The 23,905-nt window shown below is 41.1% G+C and overlaps 1 protein-coding gene across 14 annotated transcripts in view; it reads right to left on the reverse strand.

Moving 5' to 3' along the window:
* CELF2 (CUGBP Elav-like family member 2) overlaps window positions 1-23,905 on the reverse strand; it is a 690,477-nt gene that overhangs the window by 31,246 nt on the left and 635,326 nt on the right. For 9 of the 14 annotated variants that reach the window (XM_030570388.1, XM_030570044.1, XM_030569870.1 and 6 more), the window contains 2 exons: window positions 17,052-17,186; window positions 14,089-14,220 (listed from right to left, as the gene is read on the reverse strand). In XM_030570388.1, the coding sequence (XP_030426248.1) occupies window positions 14,089-14,220; window positions 17,052-17,186 (267 nt within the window). The remainder of the gene's footprint in view (window positions 1-14,088; window positions 14,221-17,051; window positions 17,187-23,905) is intronic. The other 5 variants (XM_030570466.1, XM_030570625.1, XM_030570715.1 and 2 more) reach the window with 1 other exon arrangement.

The raw sequence follows: 23,905 nt of genomic DNA on the forward strand, positions 1-23,905 counted from the left end.
ACTCTTAACAAACCTTCCCACTCAGCTGTGATCAGCAACATACCCTGGTCTTTCAGTCCCAGCCCTCTCCTGAAGACAGAGACTAATTATACTGAATTGTGGGCCGTTTCTTATGCAGCATGGGACTTATACCATCCAGCTGGCATTATTTAGGATCAGTGCTAGCTCTGACACTTAAGCATCCAAACCAACTCCCTTAACATAGCCCCACCAACATAGCCACTGACGGTGACTGGCCCGTTTTCAAGAAGGTGTGACCAATAATGCCACTTCTAATGCATCTGTTAAATGTCTGCCATGTAAGCAATGAGCAACTGAAGTGCAGTGATGCTGTGGTTTATTAAATAAAAATTATAAACATGGGAGTTGGGGGGAGGGAGAGAGGAAGAATCTGGTCACGTCAATCAAACAGCCCACATAACACTGCATGGTGGGGTTTGTGGTAGTATTTCTGTCTGAAATGAGCACACATGACGGATTCTGACTGCATAAGGAACATTCTAAAAGGGAAGAACAATTAAGCAATGACAGAGGCATCATCTTTATTAGATAATCACGACCCGGGGCATTAGCCAACAGCGAGTGTCTCTTATCCCATGGGGTCTAATTATTCTGTGATAATAACCACACCTCCAAGTTTTAATTTATTCCTGTGAAGATTTTTTTTGGTAGGGTGAAGCAAATGGGTATATTCAATATTTCTGCTGGAGGAAGATGCAGTTGGCCTTTCAAAAGGGCTCATCAGTATTCTAATCTAACTAGCGCACGCAACTGGCATTAAATCGTCTGCCCTTTGTGGTGATCTCCAGCAAATCAGAAGATTCACTCCCATCCAAACTGGTGGTGCTATAGTCTGTGTTATGAGTATAGGTAGGCATGCACCGATTCAATTCTGTATCCTGGGGCAACTTTTGGCAAGAGGGTTTTCTTGGGTTAGAGAGGCTGGCTTTCTGTCAGGCTGTCTAATTAACACGCCGTTGACGGGCTGAAAGGCAAACTAAAAACGTAAGACTGGTAGGCTGATCTCTGAAGTGCTGCCTGACAGCATGTCAAAGATCAAGATTTTAGTAAATGTAAGCGTTCTATCCACGCTCAGGATAGAACAAAGAGTGAGACAGACACCCCATGGGAAGGGGAACAAAGAGCGGGGGAGCAGTAGCATCATGTAGAAGCAGTGGAGTGACAACATGGGGGGGGAGACAATGCAATAACAACTCAGGGATGACTCAGAGATACCAGGCCTTCCCTTTCATCATCACATCCAGGCTGAGTGACTCCTGTGATGGCTGATCCAGGCTTGAGAAAGAAAGAGGCCAAGGATGTCTTGCAAGACAACCATCTCCTAGACAGGAGGAAGGAAAAGCAGTAGTAGCTGTCACCTCAGCTTCAAGTCTCTTATGTGCAAAGGAGACCAAAGAGGCCTTTTTCAGGCTGACCTTCCCAGCCCAACTCAAAGCCGTCTTGACTTTTTCGCAGGAATGTCTCAATTTCTAAAGGAGTTTAGCATAGCTCTTTTCAGGAGCTCTAATCAAAGCTTTGCAAAGGGCTTTCAAAAGACTTATTAACATTTTATGAGGTCCCGCAAGTACATGCTTTTATACCCATTTTACAGATGGGAAAATGAAGCACAAGAGGGGTGAAATGACTTGCTCGAGGCTACACAGCAATTCAGTAACAGAGCTGGAAACAGCACCCAGGAGTGCAGAGCCAAAATTTTCAGAAAGCGAAGCCCAAAGTTAGACTCCTAAACCCAGATTTAGGCTCCTAAATAGCAGACCTGACTTTCAAAAGTGCAAATGGAATCTCCTGGGTGCTCAGCACCCACACTTTGTGTTTGTCTTGTCTATTTAGACAATATTGTTTCCTTGTATTCCCCCATCTGTCTGTATCCATCTGCTGTCTCTTATCTTATGCTTAGATTGGGGAGGGACTGTCTTTTTCTTCTGCATTTGTACAGTACCTAGCACAACGGGGACCTAGTTCATACCTGTGGATCCTAGGTGCTGCGATAATAAAAAATAAACAATAATAATGGCCACTTACATAGCAGCCCAAATATGGATTTAGGAGCCAAATTTCTGGCTCCTATTTTTTTTTTAAATCATGGCCCTAGCTCCTACCCATAAGAACATAATTCCTCACAGTACTCAAAGAAAAGAGGAGAAATCAGAGAACATCCAAGCTGTTGCAGAGATGGTGGAAACTTCTACAAGGTGATTATTTTTTGTTGGCTTCTGTTTCACTGATGTTTTTTTTCTACCACCATCTCTTTATCTACAGAAAGCCCACTCTGGTAGCAAATATATTGCGTGACGGGCATGGGAGCCTGAGAGACTATGGAGAGGGAGAGAGTGGGAAGAGCAGGTAACATATTGAACAGGTCTGAAATTGTTACTTCTGTTCTGTTTGAACTGTACTGATCAGCGAAGATCGGCCTTTGCTGCTGCAAGTTTCATATTGCTTTCCTACCCTTTGCATAGCAATACATTGTACATGCTGTACAACGAAAACCTCAACTTCGGTCTTGCGTGTACAGTACATTTAAGATACCTAGTGGAATCACAAGTAGGGCCCAGTGTACTAGCCTGGATGGAGCAATATCATTTCATGGCGGGCAATAGTTCCAACTGTAATTGAGTAAAAAAAAAACACAACCCAAAACCCAGAATCCCACTCCCAAACCCTACTATGCGAAGACAATGCTGGGCCAGTATTGAAACTTTACTTTGTTTGTTCAGTGGGGACAAAGATTGTACCCTGCTTACTATGGGCCCTGCATTAGGGCTTGTCTACTCAGTGAGTTAGTCCACATGAAGGAGGGGCATACATTTCATGTTACGCACTAAGTGGCCTGCGTGGAGGATTCCCTGGTGCCCAGTAACAATGAGATGTTTGAAAAGGAACTACATAAACACACACTAGGGAACTTTTAGTGTATGCCAGCAGGGTCCACACGGATCAGCTAATGCACGACATGCTAATGCGGACTAAAATTCACACCCCTCCGTTGCAGACCAAACCACTGCAAAGACAAGCCTTTAGCTAAGGTACCGGTGAGCTATACCCAACAATGGCGTTTTACCTTCTCCTTGCAGATGTACCATTGGGCTTCTCCAATTATTTCTGTTATTTCAAACTCTTTAGACTTTGGTGGAGCTGCAGTTCAAGGATTTAGGCCCCAGTCTCACAATGAGCTCTACACAGGCAGACCTCGACAGAGAGCCCCATCGAAGTCAATATCCGAAGAGCTTATGAGCTCAAGTCAATGCGGCTCTACTTGAGACAGGTCCCCTCACATAAAGCTCTTTGTAGGAGCAAGGACTTGGGTCATAAGGTCTTCAGAGCAAGGACCTTTTCAGTGCTAAGCCATAATAATAAATGATGATCATCTTTCCATCATGAAGTGACAGTGTCCGGAGAGAGAGAGGCTAGGCCGGTGGTTTTAAGGTAAACAATTGGTGTACTTGCCACAAGAATGCTTTTCATTTGTGAATGAGAGGAGAGGTGGTCCCCATGATTGCAAATGAGAGGAGAGGTGTCAGTGAGGTAGTCACACAATGAAAAAAATTGAGAACTCCTGGCTGATGCAATTACAATCCAGTCGCTGCAGCAGTCTGTGGATTGTGAAGTGGATTCTCGATTGAGCATGCATGGGCAGTGACATGCTGGGGTTGTATCATTCATCTCTTTACTAGACAAAAAATTGCAGAAAACTATTCAATTTGATGTAAAATTACACAACCAGTTCCCCTTGTACTGTATAGAATTTTGTAAAATAATTTATCAGTGCCAATTCAATATGGCAATAGCACTCTGCACTTAACATAGCACATCTCTTCCAGAGAAAGCAACGTGCCTTACAAACCTACAAAGGCAGATAAATATTTCACAGATGTGGCAAAGTCAGGAACAGAACCCAGGTTTCTCAGCATCATATTCAATCCACTAGGTCACAGCAGACAAAGCATTTTTTAAAACATTGAAACAACGGGATGTGGATAAAAAACTTTCCATGAACTTGTCCCGTAATATACCACAGACTATCAGGAGATCACAATAAGCATATCTTTGGGCACAAGGTAGAATTCCGGGCAGCATGGGGCAAGCACTGGTGTGGTGAACCATTATTATTCACCTTCTTCCTGTGTGCAGGTTTTATCAAGATTCATGACAACTAGAAACTCCAACCTGTTCTCAGTCAGAGCTTCTTGCAAAGCACATGGTGTCTGAGGTTGAGTATCCACCTTCTATAGCCGAGGTGACAGCAGCACTTAATGATTCTTCGGCAGAAAATAAACCTGAACAAGCCAGCAACATAGTCGTGGTTTGTGTCTTACGTGCAACTTGAACTGATAAGCTTTTTTTTTTAAATTGAATTTCTTGTGGCTGACCAAAGCTGAAAATTATTACAGATGGTGTGGTAGAGACACACTGCCAAAATGTACTATATTACACAGTTTTGTGTACACACAGCAGGAAATATACAACCAGAAATTTGCTAACCCAATGGATTTAATACTTTAGGCAGAAGATAATGCACTATAGATCAAAAAAAACAAACACATCTTGTGTTGAATTAGATCTTTCTAAACTAGGGTTCAGTTTAAGGGCTATACTCCGATTCCTAAAAAAATTATTTGACTAATGAGTACAGTGCTATACTCTGAAAAATACAAATGCATTTCTCTTTGTATAGCAGCTGGTATTTTAAAAATCTTGTTCCATGCATACAGTAGGACACTCCTGCTCTAGCTTACTGTAAAGAAGAGTTATGCAACCCTGAGGAAACAGATTTTTCTAGGTCTACCCTCATACAATGTTAATAGTCACTCTAAAAAGAGACAAGAAGTTCTGTACAAAGACCCTTCCTAAAGTTTCAGGAAGACTCAAACTTATTTACTGGCAAGTTCTGTTGATTTCATTCACCCTACCACTAAATGGCATTTCAGCAACTGAACTTCCTTTTGATCCTAGTGACGATGCTACAGCAATACACCCTGCTCTGAGATGAACACACTTTCTAGGAATATGTGCAAAGGAACTAATACATTTTAAGGGACAATTATATTTTACAAACAGACCATTCTGGTTTGTTGATTACTCGACAGCTCTAATGAGTTCCCCACTTCACCCTTCAGGTCATTATCATAGCTGTCATTCTCCCAGGTGAGGGAGATAGGCTGGGGACATCCTGACTTCAAAGTGGCTCCCTGCAGAACTCACCACACAACCCTTTGCAAGATCGGGGCTTCAGTTTCGGAGCTCCTCAGGCCACATTTCATTGGGAGATGTGCAGCCTATTTTTGTGGTGCTATCAAAAACATTGAATATCAACCAATATTCTCAAACCTGGGTGTCTAAACGTAGGCTCCTAAATCCATCCCCTAATTATCAGAGGCGTTAAGTGCCAATAAATCTCACTGAAGTCAACGTGAGCTGTTCATGACTTGTAGCTTTTGAGAATCATGTCACTTAAGTGTCTAAATTATGGATTTAGGCATCAAAGAGTGAAAAAATTCAGACACAAGTCTCACAATTAAAGGAAATGTTTTGCAGACAAAAATTCTACTTGAAGCCATGACCTCTTGTACATTAGGCTAATCAAGACCCATTTGACACTGTAACCCACTGGTCAATGTGTGTTGTGTGTTCTAAGGGTATGTCTTCACTACCAGCCGGATTGTCAGGCAGCAATCAATCCAGCGGGGATCGATTTAGATCTAGTCTAGATCGATTCCCCCTCCCCCTAGTGTAGACCAGGCCTAAGAATAGAGTCTTTGCTCTTTAGCTCGAGCACTGCATGCTTTCAGCTGTAGAGGCCTCTAATTCAGTCTTAGGTGAGTGAACCAAGATGGCATCCACTGCTTGGTAATAAAATCTTCCCATTAATAATATCAGAGGGTAGCCGTGTTAGTCTGGATCTGTAAAAGCAGCAAAGAATCCTGTGGCACCTTATAGACTAACAGACGTTTTGGAGCATGAGCTTTCGTGGGTCTGAGGAAGTGGGTATTCACCCACGAAAGCTCATGCTCCAAAACGTCTGTTAGTCTATAAGGTGCCACAGGATTCTTTGCTGCCATTAATAATAAGTAATATAATTATGACTCACATAACTGCATCACACATAGAAAGCTAATTGACCCTATGCAATGCCCATTATAGCAATAATTACCCCAGGGATCAGTGCTCCCTATCCATGAAATAATACACTTGCCTCAAAGTGTATCAACAACTGCAACACAAACATCCTAATAGTACTTAGCACTTACATGACACTTTTCAGTTTCAAAGCATTTCACAAACATCAGCTAAGACTCCAGAACACCCAATCAGCAAGTACAAGTTAGTCTTGTTTTACATATGGGTAAAGCTAAGTAGAGAGATTACATGACTTGCAAAAGGCCAGATAAAGGGAGGCAGTGTCACAGCTAGGATTAGAACTAAGAACAAATGGATATAAACTGGACACTAAGAAGTTTATACTTGAAATTAGATGAAGGTTTCTAACCATTAGAGAGTGAAGTTCTGGAACAGCCTTCCAAGGGGAGTAGTGGGGGCAAAAGACATATCTGGCTTCAAGACTAGGCTTGATAACTTTATGGAGGGGATGGCATGATGGGATAGCCTAATTCTGGAAATTAATCAAAGATCAGTTGCCAAATTATCAGCAGATAAGTATGCCCAGTGGTCTGGTCTGGGATGGGATCTCAGTTACTACAGAGAACTCTTTCCTGGGTGCTGGCTGGTGAGTCTTGCCCACATGCTCAGGGTTTAGCTGATCACCATATTTGGGGTCGGGAAGGAATTTTCCTCCGGGGCAGATTGGCAGAGGCCCTAGACGTTTTTCGCCTTTCTCTGCAGCATGGGGCACAGGTCACTTGCTGGAGGATTCTCTGCAACTTGAGGTCTTCAAACCACAATTTGAGGACTTCAATAACTCAGACATAGGTTAGGGGTTTGTTATAGAAGTGGATGGGTGAGATTGTATGGCCTGCATTGTGCAGGAGGTCAGACTAGATGATCATAATGGTCCCTTCTGACCTTAAAGTCTATGAGTCTAAGTTCCTGCCTCTCAGTCCTGCGTTCAGACCACTAGAGCATACCCTCTATCACAATTTTCTCTCTCTCTCGTTTCTCTCAAGCGTCGTACAAGCCACAACCCAAACCTTACAAAAGAAATCAATCTAGATTAAAATATATCACAAGAATTTATGTACTTTGATTACATAAGTGCACAGAATATGCCTTTTAAAAACTACCTTATCTGTCAGGTCATATTTTTGCCCTAAAAATAATGAAGGTGAAGCTAGGTGAGTTCCCTCCCACAAATGTAATGAACGGCTTTTTAAATGGTAGTACAATATATTGTACTTGATCATATTAATTCTACACCAAGACATGTAAGTAAGTGGAAGAGAAAGCCGCTGTGTTTTAAACGGATTTGTTCCAGCGTGAACCATCTACCTTGATTCATTCTTTAGAAAACTGTCAGAGCTTCATATTCACCTACAGGTATGGTTATTTTTGGATCATCTTGGAGCAAATCATAGGCAGCACAGTGGGTGCATTGGCCTATAACACAATGTCACTGTGGCAGACGTGAACTGCTGATTGGAGAAATAGGTATTGTACTGAAGTGAATAAAAAAAGGAGCTTTTAAAAAGGTCTATCTGAACATTCTTTGCTGCGTCTCTGCTGAGGTATCTTAAATTTTCTATAAAATGCCCAACATTTCAACAATTGTGTTCCCAACTTGAATACTTTTAACTAACAAAGGCAACCTTTGTGCTATGTTATTGAGTAGATAAAATAATAAACGTCCTAAGAATCATTTTACTTCATCTTTAAGAAAAATGAACAGAGATGATGTTGGTGCAAATAAAGTTTTGACCAATGAACCACAGATACTAACTGTGACCACCCAGTACTTTTAAGAAGGGAAAGAACAGATTAATTGTAATGGGATTGGCATCAACTGCCCTCATTAAATAGCATAAGAATTTCTATTCTAACCCTCCGTTTTCAAGTTGCTTTATAACTTTCAGAAACTTCTTCCTTTGGGGATGAAATTTTCCATTGTTGGCATTTTCCCCAAAGTAGCTTATTTTGAATACGGGGATATATATAATTTATTTACTATTCTAATTAAAAATGTTTGCAGCTTTTTTATTTTTATTTTGTTTTTATAACAGCTCTACAGCTTACAATGGATGGGAACAGAAAGTTGAACTTTGGCATGGAATAAGCACAGTCAAAATTGGTTTTGATTTGAGTGTAATAACCTGTTGAAAATCATATTCTTTTCACACACAATATATTTTGCATAGACACTTCCTTCTAGGTTCCAAGTATGCAGGCTGATAAAGCCATGTTACCTGAGCATGCAGGGCCAGCTTAGTGGTGTGGTGAGGTGAACAATGAATGAGACAGGGTTTCCAGGAACTATGCCTCATTCACTGCTCATCTTATATTGTAAAAGGTGCAAACTCCTGCAGAATAAAGTGCAAACTCTGGCAGAATAAAGAGGCTCCTTATAAGGTGCAGTCTCTGGGATAAGACATTGCAGTGTTGTTTAGCCAAGAAGTTCAACCTTTTGGATTTTACTTTTTGAAAATATATGCATCTTTAAGAACAAAACAAAAACACATTTTAGAAAAATGTATTAAAAATTTATCTTAGAATACCCATTGACCTCTGTAAGCACTGAAACTGGCCTCCAGCAAGCATGGATAAGTACTCAAAAGTCAGGAAATGATAAAGTTAAGTTTGTACAGCATGCTTGTAAAGTGAGTGCATGTCATGATCCCCTCTAGCAGCAAGTGCACATATAAAACTACTATGGCTGGGAGCAAATAGAGTTGCTCCCTTAGCTCAGGTAGTAGAGGTTTGTGCTTTGGGGCCGAAAAGGTCCTGCATGCCAACCCTGTAAAATATCTTGTGGAGGGGTAATTACCTTTGCATGTCTCATTATCTGTGTCCCACGTGTGCTTATAATACATTCTGTAGCCACAGAATCACATACTCTTTCTTGAAAACATTCTATCAGAATTGTTTTCTACAACTTTCAATACATATCGCTAGCATCCTGTAGTACTTTGTGTTACTGGTGTATACTCATAGTCCATGAAGGTCATTTATATGCAACATACATAGTAAACTATTCTTACATAACATATTGCATATTTACTATAGCAGCATAGCACAATTGTGAAAATGTGAGGGAATACAAAGGCTACTTATGTGCACAGCTAAATTAGCTTCTGAGTTAGCTACTTTGTCTCCCATGGTACCAGAAAATCGCACTGTGGACATGTATGCAGGTACAATGAGCTGCATCCTTTGCTGCCTCTTCCCTTCTCTTTGCAGTCACCTGGGAAAGCTGTGCTACTGGCTGTTGAAAAAAAAATGTATACCATATTCTATTTAGGAAATAGTACAGGATCATGTGATTAAAAACTGTATGGTGATGCATATGTGCAAGAGGGATGTGAAATCATACTTTTGTATTTCCTGATTTGTGTGTGCAGCCTAAATGTTCCCGTCTTGTAGTATATTTGCTGGAAAATAATATCAGTTTATATAATACTGGGAGCTCACGTACCATCTTTCACCAGAGATTTTAAAAGTGCCTTGTAAACATTAATCAAACCTAACACCACCAATGTGAGGTAGATGAACTACATTATCCCTAAATTTACATGTGGGTAAATCAAGGCAAGCTAAGTGAATAATAGACTCATAGAATATCAGGGTTGGAAGGGACCTCAGGAGGTCATCTAGTCCAACCCCCTGCTCAAAGCAGGACGAATTCCCAGCTAAATTAGAGGCAGAGGCCCTGTTCTTGAACATACATTTGCTAGTGTACCTCCTGGCACCCATGTGAAGTCCTATTGACTTTACTGGCATTTTGTACAAGCACTGGGATCTCTGTTGGTGCATCTTATCTATCTATAAGATCTAGCCACAGTCTGGAAGAGAATCCAGGATTCCTGATATCTAGTCCCAAGTTTTAACCATTATAAAATACTGCCTCTCTACACTGATACAGAATTCCAGTCATTTAAAAAAGAAAAGTGTTCCAAACAAGTGGGGGAAAAAGAGTGAAGAATTCATTAACTAAATAGAGGTGATTAAAGTAAATAAAAGAAACAATTACCATATCAAAATAAAAGACAAGAAAGATGATTAAATGAGGCTTCTAAAGACCCATGAGAAACTTATGGAAGAGTAATATGCATTTACCTGGTTTTTATTCTTTCATTTTTATCCACTACATCTAATAATTGCAAAATAAAAAAAAAAAATCAAATCTCAGGCAATTTAAATTATTTTAATTTTTTTTCAAAGCCACTGACAAAAGAAACTATTTATTGCCTGAGGGGATTTTTTTTTTCTAAAATGAAAGCTTAATCTTTCATGTTTTTTTTTAAGCAAAGGCTTTTAAAAAATAATTTCTAACAATGCTGTAGGGAGAGACTTCCATGGGTACGCAAAATTGAAAATATAAATTTACAATTATAAAAAAATTAATAGTTTTGGGGATTGCATTGTCTCTGTCCTTTCTGGATTAATATTGTCTGAAGCTTAAGAGAAAGTATTTAGAAAGAGAGAGAATACTTTAAAGTGTTCAGCGCAGGGAAGGGAATGACTGTCCATAGATTGGAATCCAAAGCCATTTAGGAGTTGTACTGGGCTGTGTTCATAGTAAAATGCAGAGTTATGTTTTGAAATATATAATTGGCTGAACTTTGAAAGGAGGTGTTTCATATAGACAACAGTTAGTATGAGAGGGCCCAATCTTGCAAGATGCTGATCACCTTTCAAGTCCTATTAAGTCTTCTCGGGGGCCAGCCGCAAAATGTGGCATCCTCAAATATCAGGCAAGATTTTGGTTTGGGGTCATCTCTATGCCTGTGTCCCCATGAGGAGCTGGGTTGATGCAAGTGTGTCTGAGCACATGCAGAACCCAGTGCAAGTCCAGCGCTCTCTGAACCTCATAGGACCAGGTAGGGTGACCAGAAAGCAAATGTGAAAAATCGGGACAGGGAGTGTGTGTGTGAGGTGTAATAGGAGCCTATATAAGAAAAAGACCCAAATATCGGGACTGTCCCTATAAAATCGGGACATCTGATCACCCTAGGACCAGGTCTAAAGAGGAGCCCTAATTGAAACACCCATCTTTTGAGGATGCCAGATTTTGGTAGCTCCAATTTCTGGATGGAACCAAAACCTTGGACCTGAGCATGAAATGAAATTTGAAGGAATAGAGGATAAATCTGGTTCTGAATTTTTGTGGTGTTGGACTATTATTAATGGCCTAGTTCAGAAAAGTATTAATGTACATACCTATTCAGGACAGCACATTGACATCAATGAGATTTAAATATCTGCTTAAAGTTAAGCTGCCCTGAATATAGGCCTATTAATTTAATGCATTATCTAGAAAGACAGAAACATTTCTTCCTATGCTTACTCTGGGCTTTGTAATCGGACAGTATAATTTACTCCCAAGAAACCCAACAAACTGGAGCATTCAATTAAAAGAAAACCAGACCCAAAGTACCCCCATTCCTCTGGAAAAAACCTCCAATACTGAAAGGCAGAGTCAAAAGTTTTCTGCTGATCTATTTCAAGTTTTAATGGAAATACTTTGTGCTACTATGAAAGGCTTTAGGGAACTAAATGTATTTTTCAAGGAGCAGAGAAGAATCCATGAAGATATTGTTCAGGTTTACAAAATACGTAATAGGGTGAAGAATGTGGAACTAGATAAGAAAGGTTAAACTGAAGGACATTTTAACAATGATTGGTTAGTTGTGGAGTGCATATGGGCATAAAGAGACTATTAACTATGCACCCAGTGCCACAGTAAGCTTTCAAATGTTGAAAATGGTTTTCCTGTGGCTATTAACTCCAGGTAAGATTTTGAAAAGAGATTTGTGATTTGGGGGTGCTTAACTAGTGGGCTCGGGTGTTCAGCCCTTGTTGAGAGTCATCAAGGTGTCACCCAAAATCATGAGTCATTTCTGAAAATCATGATCTCTGCCACTAGGGGGCGACTATTCCCCCACATACTGTGTTGCCCCCTAGGAGGTATTTACTCATCCCATCTGAAACATCTGCTTCAGCACATCCCATTCACAGTCATCATCTGAAAACACCTATTTTCCCAGGAGGTTTTGCAAGTTTAACAGTTAGGCCCTTTGCTTGTCAGTGATGGTACAAGTTTTGTTTTCTTGGCACTAGCACTCGTTAGTATTTAGTTTTATTGCATTTTTGGGATGTTTGCATAATACAAACAGCGTCCATACAGTACCCTCAGCTTTAAACGTGAAATTTCAGTGAAATAAAAGGCCACCTCCAGCTTCTCCCAAAGCTTCCCCAGGTTTCCTAGGGAAGTCTCTGGGCCAGGTGCTCAGCCAGTATAAAACACAGCCAGTAGAGCTATGCTGATTTATACTAGCTGAGAAGTGTCCAAACTTCATCTCCTTCCTGGGTGGAGTAATTACTCTGACGCTTAATTCAGGGCTTTAGCATCTAACTCAATAGAGGAGCCCTCCAATCCTATATAAGGTCTTAGCCTTCCATGCTCTTCAAGGGAAGTAGAGAAGAGCTAAGATATTTCTTGCCGGATCAGAGAAACTGGAAGGAATCAGATGAAATTTTATCTCAAAAATGCAAAATCAACATAACTTTGGGAAATATAATCTAAAACACTGGCATATGACACGGAGAGAGAAAAATGGGAGAGATGCTCACCACAGATGCTAAGATATAATTGGATAGCTATGCACGTATACGATTTTACAGTGTAATATGTTGATCAATATATCCTGCATTATATGAACACAAGCACAACTACACAGGTTAGCCCATCTTGCTGTAGTATTGAATTAAATACATTTGCAACACTGCATGCTGTGGTGGATGCCTCAGTTCAATGAAGGTATAATCACATTGGAGGGGGTCCAGGAAAAGGTAATAAAGATGATTAAGATCTAGTAGAAGCCTGTATATATTCAAACATTCGAAGCTAATCTTCCCAACACAGCAGAAATCATGCAATAGTGAACAATCCTTTGGTAGTAATATGGGCTAGATGGCCAAATAGGCCTTCCCTAACTTTTAAAATACTCTGATTGTGGGGGAAAGAATTACTTAGAGTGGCTAGTGGAAAAGTGGGATGCAAGCAAATAATTCGGCTGGACACCAGAAAATATTTTCTAACAATAAGGTTAATTAGGCTACTAAATAATATTGGAAGGGAAGTGCAAATATTCCCATCTCTGGAGTTATTCAGGTTAAGCAACTCTTAGAAATGTCCTTCAGAACAATCCTATGTTGGCAGCAGTTGGATTAGTTGATCTGAGGAGTCTTTTTCATCTCCAAAAAATCTATAGTGTGTAGAATCCTCAAGATAGCTGTTTGTACCACAGATCTCATGGAGAGTCATTATAGAATTAAGGTTGCCTCTGCAAACTTAATTTAGTCCCTTTGTATATATGCATGATAATACAGTCTTTATTATATTATCACACTATTTTTTCCGGAGGACCCCGGCTCATTCAGTGCACAGGATGAATGGTGCTCACTGAATGAGCAGCTATTCAATATTTTGTTTTCTCCTTATTGTTCACTGTGTGGCCTCATTCCTTATTTACTGCACACTATTCAAACCCTGCTCTAAATTCAGAATTATTAATTTCCTCATTGACTTTCCTACAGCACTCATCTGGATAGTATCGGAGTGCTTCACAAACATTAATTAATTTAGGTTCACAAAACCCCTGTTGAAGGGTGGTATTATCCCCATTTTAAAGATAGGGAATTGATGTACAGAGAAATCAATGTAAAAAGTATCCACTAATTGTGGGTGCTTATTTGAGATGCCTATGGCATATTTTTTCAGAGCACTTAGCATTATATAATGTTTTCTCTTTTCAAAGCACAGATCCTATTGACTTCAGTTGCAGCGGTGAGTGCTAAGCACTTGTGCAAGTCAGACTCCATGGTCTCAAGTTGAGCACCCAGAACATGATGAAAATACAAATAGTGACCTCCTGTGAAAAGTTTGGTTAAGTGACTTGCCCAGCATCACGTAGTTTGGCAGGGCAGGGATAGATTCCAGTTCTCCAGGGCAGCATTCAACTGCCCTAATCATGAGACTGTCCTTCCTCTTCATGCAGTCCCCTGCCTCATGCACTACACAACTTCCAAGTTCTGCAACAAATAAGGCAAGGGTCCTCAGTATAGAATTTCCTAGCTTTTGAGTGCTTGACTTTGCAACCTTAATGTTCTTTTAACATAGTGTTCTGTTGGTTAATTCCTAGGTTTTTAAAAGAGCAAACTGAAAAACAAACAAACAGGAAATTGCATCACGTGGCATCATATAGATGCCCACATGGGCCATCAGCAGAGTTGGAACCTTTAGATACACGACACAGATGTCTGCCAATTGCGCTAACAGAGTTTGACAGCAGTGTGAGACACACACTTTGCCAGTGGATTTCACAGATTTGATGACAGCAGAAAGAATAGTGAGACTCAGGAATCTTGGGTGCCATGCCAGGAGGAGAGTGCTTTCCAGGAGTCATCACAGACCCTTCTGTCAGTTCCCCTAAGCTTGACTCCTTCTTTCCCATCCCCTCTAACCTGTCGTCGTCCCAGTCCTGTGTCTTCACACCCTTTGGCTCCTCATCCCAGGCCCAGGCCCATTCTCCTTGCCTACCCAGTCTCATCTCAGACCCAATCTTCCCCTCTAAGGTCCCCATTTGAGTCCCAGTCTCCCTACCCTTCCAGTATCTTTCCTTCTCCACTCCCAGTTTTCTTGCCCAGACAGTCTAAGTTCCTTCCCACCCCAACTCCTTGTCCAATCTCTCTCTGCCTTCCCCCAGCATCAAGCTCCTTTGCCATCTTTTCCCTCATCCCCTCTGGCCTCCCCACTCCCTGGTCTCTGCCCCAGTCTCCCCTGTGTCAGGCTTCTTGTCCCAGTCTCTTTATCCAGCTAGTCCCTGTTGTCCCCCTCACCTTAGCTCCTGGGCAGATATGTCTACTCACCTCCATGCGTTCCCAGTCCCAGTTTCCTTGCCCAGTTAGTCCCAGTCTCCCCACAAACTTCAAGTTATGGTTTCTCTCTCCTTCTCTATCAGCCTCCTTGTCCCAATCTATGCCTCCCCTTCCCCCAGTCTAGCACCTGCCTCCTCTGCATTTGAGTGAGGCACCTTCCTCCTCCACCCTGCCTGGCTCCAGCAGGGGCGTCATCGAGAGCACTGGAGGGACAGACTTTCTGCTGTCAGTTCTGATGCCCAGCCCCATCCCTGGCTGGAGAGTAATTCAAGGGAAAGTCTTTCTAAGCCCCTTGGTTGGACCCTGCTCAGCTGCTTTGTGGGAATGGTACATGTGCAGACTGATGAGCACTAGGAGCTGTGTGGGGATGCAGTATGCTCAGGGAGGATGGAATCTTCAGAGATTTTAGCTGCTGAGCACCAAGGGTATATCTGTACTGATGCTGGAGATGTAATTTACAGCTAGAGTAGACACGAGTGCATTAGCTCTGATCAAGTGCAGAAGTGTAGCCAGCAGAGGCATCAGGAGGGTTAGCTTCCCCGAGTACAATCCCGCCTTGGATCCTAGGTGCTTACTTGGGTGGCTAGTCCATCCCCCCCACCTGTGCCACCATGGCTACACTTCTATTTTTAGTGCACTAGCTTAAGCAAAGCTAGCGTGCATACTTCTATCTGAGCTATACCTCCAGCTCAAGTGATTAAACATACCCTAATGAGTCTCTAATGGGCATGTCTGAACTGAGGTTGTTTTTTTTTTGAATACTTAAACTTGACCAAATTCGGACAGATTTCCAGAGAAACAGAAAAAGACAAATCTCTGACACAAAGCCTCGCCCCTGACAAATTTTGAGTCCTCACTCCAAAGCCTGGTGTTCTAGAGCTTCCCAAAGTAAAGGATGCAGATTTTTTTTTTTAACATTGCAAAACGAAGTACTTCCCCTAGCTTTATCCTTGGAAATGTCTGCACCACTGTGTCTGAAACGTTCCTAATACATTCAGCCTGAGGCAACACCAGGTATGGAAAAATTCAGTCCAATAGTCTGGTAGAAAGGTAAAAGCCACTGAAAACAGAGTCTTACAATGGAAGTGTTAATAATAATAGGTGGTATTACAATCTCTGCCTATAACATATGTCAAAGATTGCCTCCCTTCCGGTTGAGCTCAAACCTTCTGCCACAGATTATTTTATCATGAGGGATGAACATACTTAGAAACAAGATTAAACACAAATGTTCTTTAGTGGCATCTAAAATGATATGAATGTTTTTAGAACGGCCATAAACATACTTCATGACGCAAATTACTACACCCTGAAGCCTTTATATAAAGATAAGGAGACAGATTCTCAGCTCAATTACACCAATATAAATAACTCTACCCTCCACTGGCTTTGGAGATGAGGAGGAGTTATTGTATACTGGATTTACACCAGTGTAACGGAGATCAGAATCTGGCAAGATTTTCACTATGCATCTGGTCTTACTTCCATAATCGCCTCTCAGTTACCAGCAGGAGCAATCTCTGAAGGCACCGTAGGAAGAAAAAGAAAAGGCAAGACAAAAAAAAAAAGAGGGAACAAATTCAGTTTGTCTTTTTTTCTAGCATGAGAGAACTTGGCTCACATTCTGGATTCTTTTTGAAAAGTTAAATCTCACTGAGTTCCTCATGCAACTACAGTTTTCTTGCGCCTGCTGCTTGTTGTAAGACTGCAACATGGGCCCTAACCCTGCAGTGAGCTTGGCAGAGCAGACCCTTGTGCTCTCATGGAACAACTTGCAAAATCCAGGCTTTAGTTGGCTGCTTAAACACACTTTTTTTAATTAAAAAAATTCTAGTCAAAAAAACCAAAAAACAAGAAACCCCCCTCCATGCTTTTCATGTGCAAGTTGGTTGGTTTTGGAGGTGACAAACAGGATCACCATTCTGAGGCTCTCCTTCCAGTCTACTCTTATTGCAGAATCTGAATGGAAAGTAATCTACTCTTACCGGGACTTGTGAGGGCTCCCAGCGCACCAGTCGTTGTGGAGAGAGGATTTGCATTGGTGGTGGTAGCTGAGGTTTGGGCGGCGGCTGCTGCGGCTGCTAAGGTTGCCAAATTCTGTAACTGTAAAGCATTCATGCCTGCACAGAGAACAAAATGCAGCTTCAGCAACAGGATTAATTAAGAGATTCCCAGTTTTATTTTAAAGGAATATAAGATTTGTAGAAGTTGCCATTGATAGTCGTACGAGTGATTTAAACCCTCCTTTCATTCCCAGAACAGTTACAGCGTGGGCAGTATAAGCTGCCTCTCACTGGTCCCAGCCAATGTGCCTCATATCTGTCTTACAGGTGAGAGGGTGGATGTTTTTTTTGTTACAGCACGGGTTTATAACTCAGGAAATTTGTGTTCAGTTCCCACCTCTGTCAAAGAGTTGTGATGTGACAAGTCACTTAATCTCTCTCTGTGATAATAATACTTCCTGACCTCATGCAGGTGGAGAGACGGTAAATTAATTATTGCTTGAGAGGTACTTGGATCCTATCAAGTTCAGTCCCCAGGCCCCCTCTTCACTTCTCTACTTAGACTACCGTACAGTAACAGCCAATTGTGAGAGCAATTTTTGCCTGAAATTCCTTCTGTCTATTTGGAACTGAATTGAGACCATCAAATTTAGCACGGAACAGCTATCAGACAGTAATGATTTTCAGTCACTATCACTTGGGGCCAGATTTGAACTGGGGACCTCTAGGCAGAACGTTCTGTATCATGTAAGCCATCCAGATTCTCAAAACCACTTGTTAAGTTAGTTTATTCAGTTCTTTACGAGATGTAGTGGAGGATACATCTACATTTCAGAATGAGGTAAAGACCTTCAAGAGAGGGGTAAATTTAAAAAGCATTGCATTTAATTTAGATAAATATGAAATGGAACATCTGTTGCAGACAAACACTAAACAACGCTCATACAAAATGGAACGAGAATGACTAAAGAACAACAATGTGACAAAGAACCTGAAATCTGAATGTGATGTAGCTGCTCAAAGATGAAAATGGTGTACAGAGTGTGTATATATATATATATGGGCATCACAGCTATATACATAGGCATAATTTGTAGGACAAAAAGAAATAACGCCTCTTTCCTCCACCTTGGTTTGGCCACATGTGGGTGTTCTGCATATGCCGTATGAAAAGGACATTGGTAAATTAGAGGAAATCCAGAGAAGAATGTCAAAGTAATTAAGCTATGACCATATGAGCAGGAGAACTTAATATGAACTTGGAGAAAATGAGAAGAGGGGATATCATAACACTCTACAAGTATTTGAGAGCTAATAAAATAAAAAAGCAGAAGGGATATTTTACAGAGACTGAGAACACATGGCATAATAAAGAGCAGCAATAGCTTGAAACTAACACACGACAGAATTAGGTTAGACATTAGAAACCAGACTTGTAGAAATGCTCAGAACTCAGAAGTTTCCATTGTTCTGCCATGAGAACCTCTAAATGCTGAGAACTTCTGAAAATCTGGTCACTTCATTGAGGTGTCTAACTGAGAATGGAGCTCTTCTGAAAATCGGCGCCAGTTGTGGGTGTCAAGCACTTTTCAATAATGACTCTACCAAAAAAAAAAAAAGTAGGTGATGGATGATCTCACTAGTAATGTGGCTGAAGAACCATCACTTAGAGGAATCTGAGACCAACATCATACATTTTGAGAGACTAACAGAGGAAAACCTCTCTCATGACTTTTCATAGAATTTGAGAACTATATAAACCATAAGGTTTTTCTCAATCCCTATCACCTATAATAGTTTACAAGGCACAATAAAACACATAACTACTCTAATTACAAGGTACTAATAACCAAGGTAATTAGGTGTAACTACTGCATCCTGTAATCACAGGTCCTCATTGAGTTTGCTCAGCTTTTAAGCTAGAGCTTTATCATGATTATACATAGCACTCATCACATTCAAAGTCTTTTACAAAAATACTTTAAAAACTCTGCAGTTTAATTACATGGAAACTTTACAATTACCAAAGAATTAGGGACAGGCAAACCTGTCTGGAAAAAAAAAATCAGCCTGAAACACAGCTCTCATCTTCAAACAAGTCTTCTTTTGAAACATGAAAGAATGTGGTGAACTTTTTGAAAAGGTTGAGCCTTGAACATCTTCATTTCAGATGGGATAGGACAAGGAAATACTAAAGTATACCAAGACGGGTTCTCCTTGCAGTGTTTCCTCAGAGGCTAAAACTAGGGAATAATGGAAACTTCTTATGAGAGATGGCTCTTGTGAGCTTTCCAACCCAAAGTGGTTTGGCTACGTACTTTTAAATACATAGGTTTGATTAAGTGAGAATGCTTGGGGAAGCTTCACTTTTTTTATGCTGATCCATGCCTTTAGGAGCTTGTCCATCACTAAATCTGAAATTTCTATGTATGTGTTTTTTGGACATTATCAATAGCTGAATACTTGCTCATCAGTTGCGGCAATGATAGTGAAGGGATGAATTGGGAGGTATGTTGTCCCTGCTGAAGGCAGGTGCAAGTTCTCTTGGAGAGCAGAGCCACTGCTTATAATAGTTTTTTACAGCCTGCAACAAACAAGTTGTGCTGTCTGGTATGGAGAGGGAAGTTGGCTATGGTCCCTCCCCATCCTCTACAGTTTCTGATATTAGAGGCCCTCATCTCCTAGCTCTCAGGAAGCACAAGGGTAAAGACTGTGCCTGGCCCTTATGCAGGAACACAAAAGTAGGGGAGGAAAGAGAGAAAGAAACTTCTAGAATCCTCTAGCTCCCATACTTGTAAACTCATATAGGCCACCCACAATCTGCCACTACATGAGGCTGGGTGTGTAAAGTACTTTCTACAATTCTGATTTACACAGAAAGCCTCCAGAGTAGTTCAGCCACTGGATCATCAGATTTAGAGACAGAGGCGACCTATTCGTTTACTGTATCCATCTCTTTGCAAGTGTGGAAAACATTTTGAGGGATGGGATGTGGGCTCAGGTTTCATTTTGGATTGCTCTTTGGCCCCAATGCGCCCTTCATAAAGTTTCAGGTCCACTAGAAGTCTATACAGCTCAACACCAAGACTCCAGCAAACAATGCAAATCTTCACAGAGGCCACTGTTAATGCCATTCTGTGGTCTGGCTGGTAGAAACACACAATAAAGCAGCATGCCTGGGTTGCCTCTCTCTCCACTGAACAGGTGGCCGATCAGAAGGAGGTTGCCCTTGAATTATATTTTCTGTGTGGTTATGCTTCCTCATGGTACTTTTAAACAGTTCACAATTTAGACTGGCAAATAGTAGTGAACAAAGATGCACACAGCAATGCTGAAAAGAATTTTAGGAGATAGCTTCTGACTGGTGGAATCTCACCAATTTCCATAACATGCACACAGATTTCTCTAAAACTCATTTTGTAAGCTAAAATAATTGGAAACAATTCTCTATTGCTTTCTATTTCATGGCCAATGAAGAGCTACAGGGGTGCAAGGCTACGGGAGCGGAGAGACAGCATGTATGCAGTGCTTGAGGAAAACAAAACACAAAGGATTAGAGATAAGGCTAATTAGCAGCACCAAAAGCAACAGCTCGCCTTAGCCTAGGGAGCCAGTCTAGCACCCAAGTGGAGGCAAATGAATGCCCACCTCTCTCTATCTCACAAAACCTTTTTATAGCACAAAGAAGCAGGTAGACTAGCTTCCTGTGGAAGCAAAGGGAGATGTCCTCCACTAACAGAAGATTTTTCAAACCCAAAAGAATGTTAGGAAGCAAGAAACATAAATCAAAGAAGTCCTCTCCCCACCCTGCATGTATCACTGGAAAAGTGACTACAACACACGGGCAGCTCTTCAGATCTTATGTGGTGTCAGCTATGGGGCCTCCAGAAAAGTTCCGTTTGTTGTTGTCATAATGCATCAAAGAAGAAAACCAAATTATCGGACGGAATGGAACTCAAGAGTGTGAATGTTAATAACAGGCTGAGAACACACACACAGTGCCTAGGGTGCTGTAGAACTGATGAAATCAACAGGCGTATCTCCTCACTCCCATTCCAAAGGCTGTCTGCTAAAATACACAAATAATCTATCCTCATTGTTACTATATTCCACTTCCTCCAGATGTTTTATCATTGCTGCTGATCCCTGTTAATTGGCTTTTTCCTTTATGTGAAATGTGTCAATGTCACAGCTTGCTAGCACAAACTCAGAAGAGGGAACCAAGTACAGTTGATCAGCAGATCCGACAGCCGATTTGATTACACAGTAGAAGTAGATTCCGGTTCAATTAACCTCTAGCCAACGTATAGTTTTGGGCACTATTCTGCTGCCTGGCACACACTATCCTTTCCCAAGGTCTCCGTTCCCGCAGTCCATGCTTTTCACATCACACAGGTTTTTCAAAACAGCCTCAAACCCCGGACCAAACGTAGAAAGTGATTCAATTCTTTTTATTTGAAACTGCTGCATACTCAGCAACCGTACCTCTCGCTGAAGAAATGCAAACCACTTGTAGGCATGTAAACAAAAAAGAATGAAATTCCACCTGCAGGGAGAGAACTCCTGGGTAAGAAAGAACTCTTGATCTTCATGATGGAGAAAACGTTGGGAATTAAAGCAAAATGATTTATAAAGATCTAGAACCACATTACAATTTGATTCAATTTTTAATAATGTGTATTTACCAATGTGCCATCAGCCTGGCAAATAGTCAGAACTACAAGGAACATAACTTTCATTTTGTTACTTGGCAAATTTAAAAAAAACAATTAAATTATGTACAAAACAGATGCACAATATGCCTGCTTGAAACTTAAGATTTTAAAAAAAATATTTATAAGGATAGGGGCATGAAAATTTAATTTAATGTTCATCTTAGGTAATTTCGTATCTTATTGTTCATGACAATTACCATAAATCTACATATCAATAAGCAAGAACAGATGTCAGTTGTTACAAGTGCTTGCCAATCAGGCCTGTTAAAAAGTGACAGATGGATGGTTATAGAACGTTCTCATAAGGCCTATTAGTACATTCGCAGGAAATTTTTGTACTGCTGCACAGTCACAGATGCAGTTCTGTGAAAACACGAGTAAATTTGAGAGCACAAGATTTACATTTTACAACTTCTTGAGCTACCTCCAATGCAAACTTTCATGCAATAAGGCAATTTGCCTTGCTTTAGTCACCACAGTTTTTCTCCTTGTGATAAATGCAAGTGGTAAGGATCTGGGGCTTGTTTGTAGCAGGACGTAGAAGAATCATGGGCCATTTTTAAAAGCTTTTTATGCTTTTTAAGTTTTACATGCAAAGTATTTAGTAAGTATTAAAATAATTGAGGATCACTTGCGTCTTCACCTTGAAGAATTTCCTGCTTAAAACCTTTCTTTCTGGAAAAACATGCATCAGTTCAGAGCCCAGCCCTGGTCATCTTAAAGAGGCCTGATTTTCAGAGGATGGATCCTGAGCACTTTCTGACCAGGTTGCTTTACAGTGTCTCAGCTTGGTCACCCCAATGCAGAGGCATCCCAAAATCGGTAATATTGGCCAAATTATTTATTTACCTGTTTCCTTTTGTCTCGTTAGTTTCCCCAAACATTGAATCCTGACTGAAGTTTAAGAAACATGGACTAGTGATCAAAGCAAGTACAGTTTATCATATCTGATCAAAAAGTAAGTTACTTGTTAACACTGATGTTATCAGACACTCCAGATTTTTATTTTAAAAAGCTAAATCAGATATTCCAAGGAATTGACTTGGGACAGGGAGAGGTCCAGAATAGCGCTCTTGAAATTACAAGCACCTGTCAAGATGGATAGAATAGAGAATTCATATTTCCAGCTCCATCAAATCACATATATTTTGAATCCATCTTTAGAACAGCTGTTTGTTTAATACTTAGTACTTAACTTTTTTCTAATTACTGAGACCTGATTCAGCAAAGCACTTAAGCACATGCTTAACTTTAAACACACATTAAATTCATCCTGATTTAGCACAGCACTGAAGCACATCCTTAAGTCCCCTGAATTCAGTAACTTCCCAGTGACCTCAATGGGATTTCAACATGTGCTTTAAAGTTAAGCATGTGCTTACATCTTTTCCTGAATAGGAATGACATTAAGCACATGATTTAGTGCTTTGATGAGTCAAAGCTTTCCTGCTGCATTCTGCCTGGTCTTTATGTGAGTGTCCAATATGGAAGAGGGAATAAGGAGCCTCTTCCAGGTCTTTCGCTGTCCGTGTAAGCAGAACCGGCTCTACTGTTTTTGCCGCCCCAAGCAGCGTGGGGCCAGTCTGTGTGCCATTAGGGCAGCACGCATATTTCCACAGCTGCGGCAATTCGGTGGCAGCTTCTGTCTTCAGCAGGAAGATGGAAGCTGCTGAATTGCCACCGCAGGCAACTGAACATAGAAGCTGCTGCCCAATTTCACCCACCGCAGAAACATGCATGCCCCCCTAAGGGCACACGGACTGCCCCCGCCATCCACAGTGGCAATTCCGAGCGCTGCTTGGGGGCAAAAACACATGGATTGCCGCCCCTTGCAGATTGCTGCCCCAAGCACCTGCTTGGGATGCTGGTGCCTGGAGCCGGCCCTGAGTGTAAGGCTCAGGCCAAACGTGCAGAGTCTTCCTTCAGACTCAAACTAACTCAGAGTCCATTTTGCATTCTCAAATCTCCCAGGCTACAGAGATTTGGTGGTCTCCTCAATGTGCTTGTGCCACTCCTGTTTGCAGGAGTTTGCGTGTACACTAACTAGAGATCAGACCCTTTCCCTTTAATGGTGTACTCCCCAAAAAATCAACTAAAGCTTCATTGTGAAACCTAGAAAAT

The sequence above is a fragment of the Gopherus evgoodei genome, chromosome 1 (genome assembly GCF_007399415.2).
Source record: "Gopherus evgoodei ecotype Sinaloan lineage chromosome 1, rGopEvg1_v1.p, whole genome shotgun sequence".
In the NCBI taxonomy this organism is placed as follows: Eukaryota; Metazoa; Chordata; order Testudines; family Testudinidae; genus Gopherus; species Gopherus evgoodei.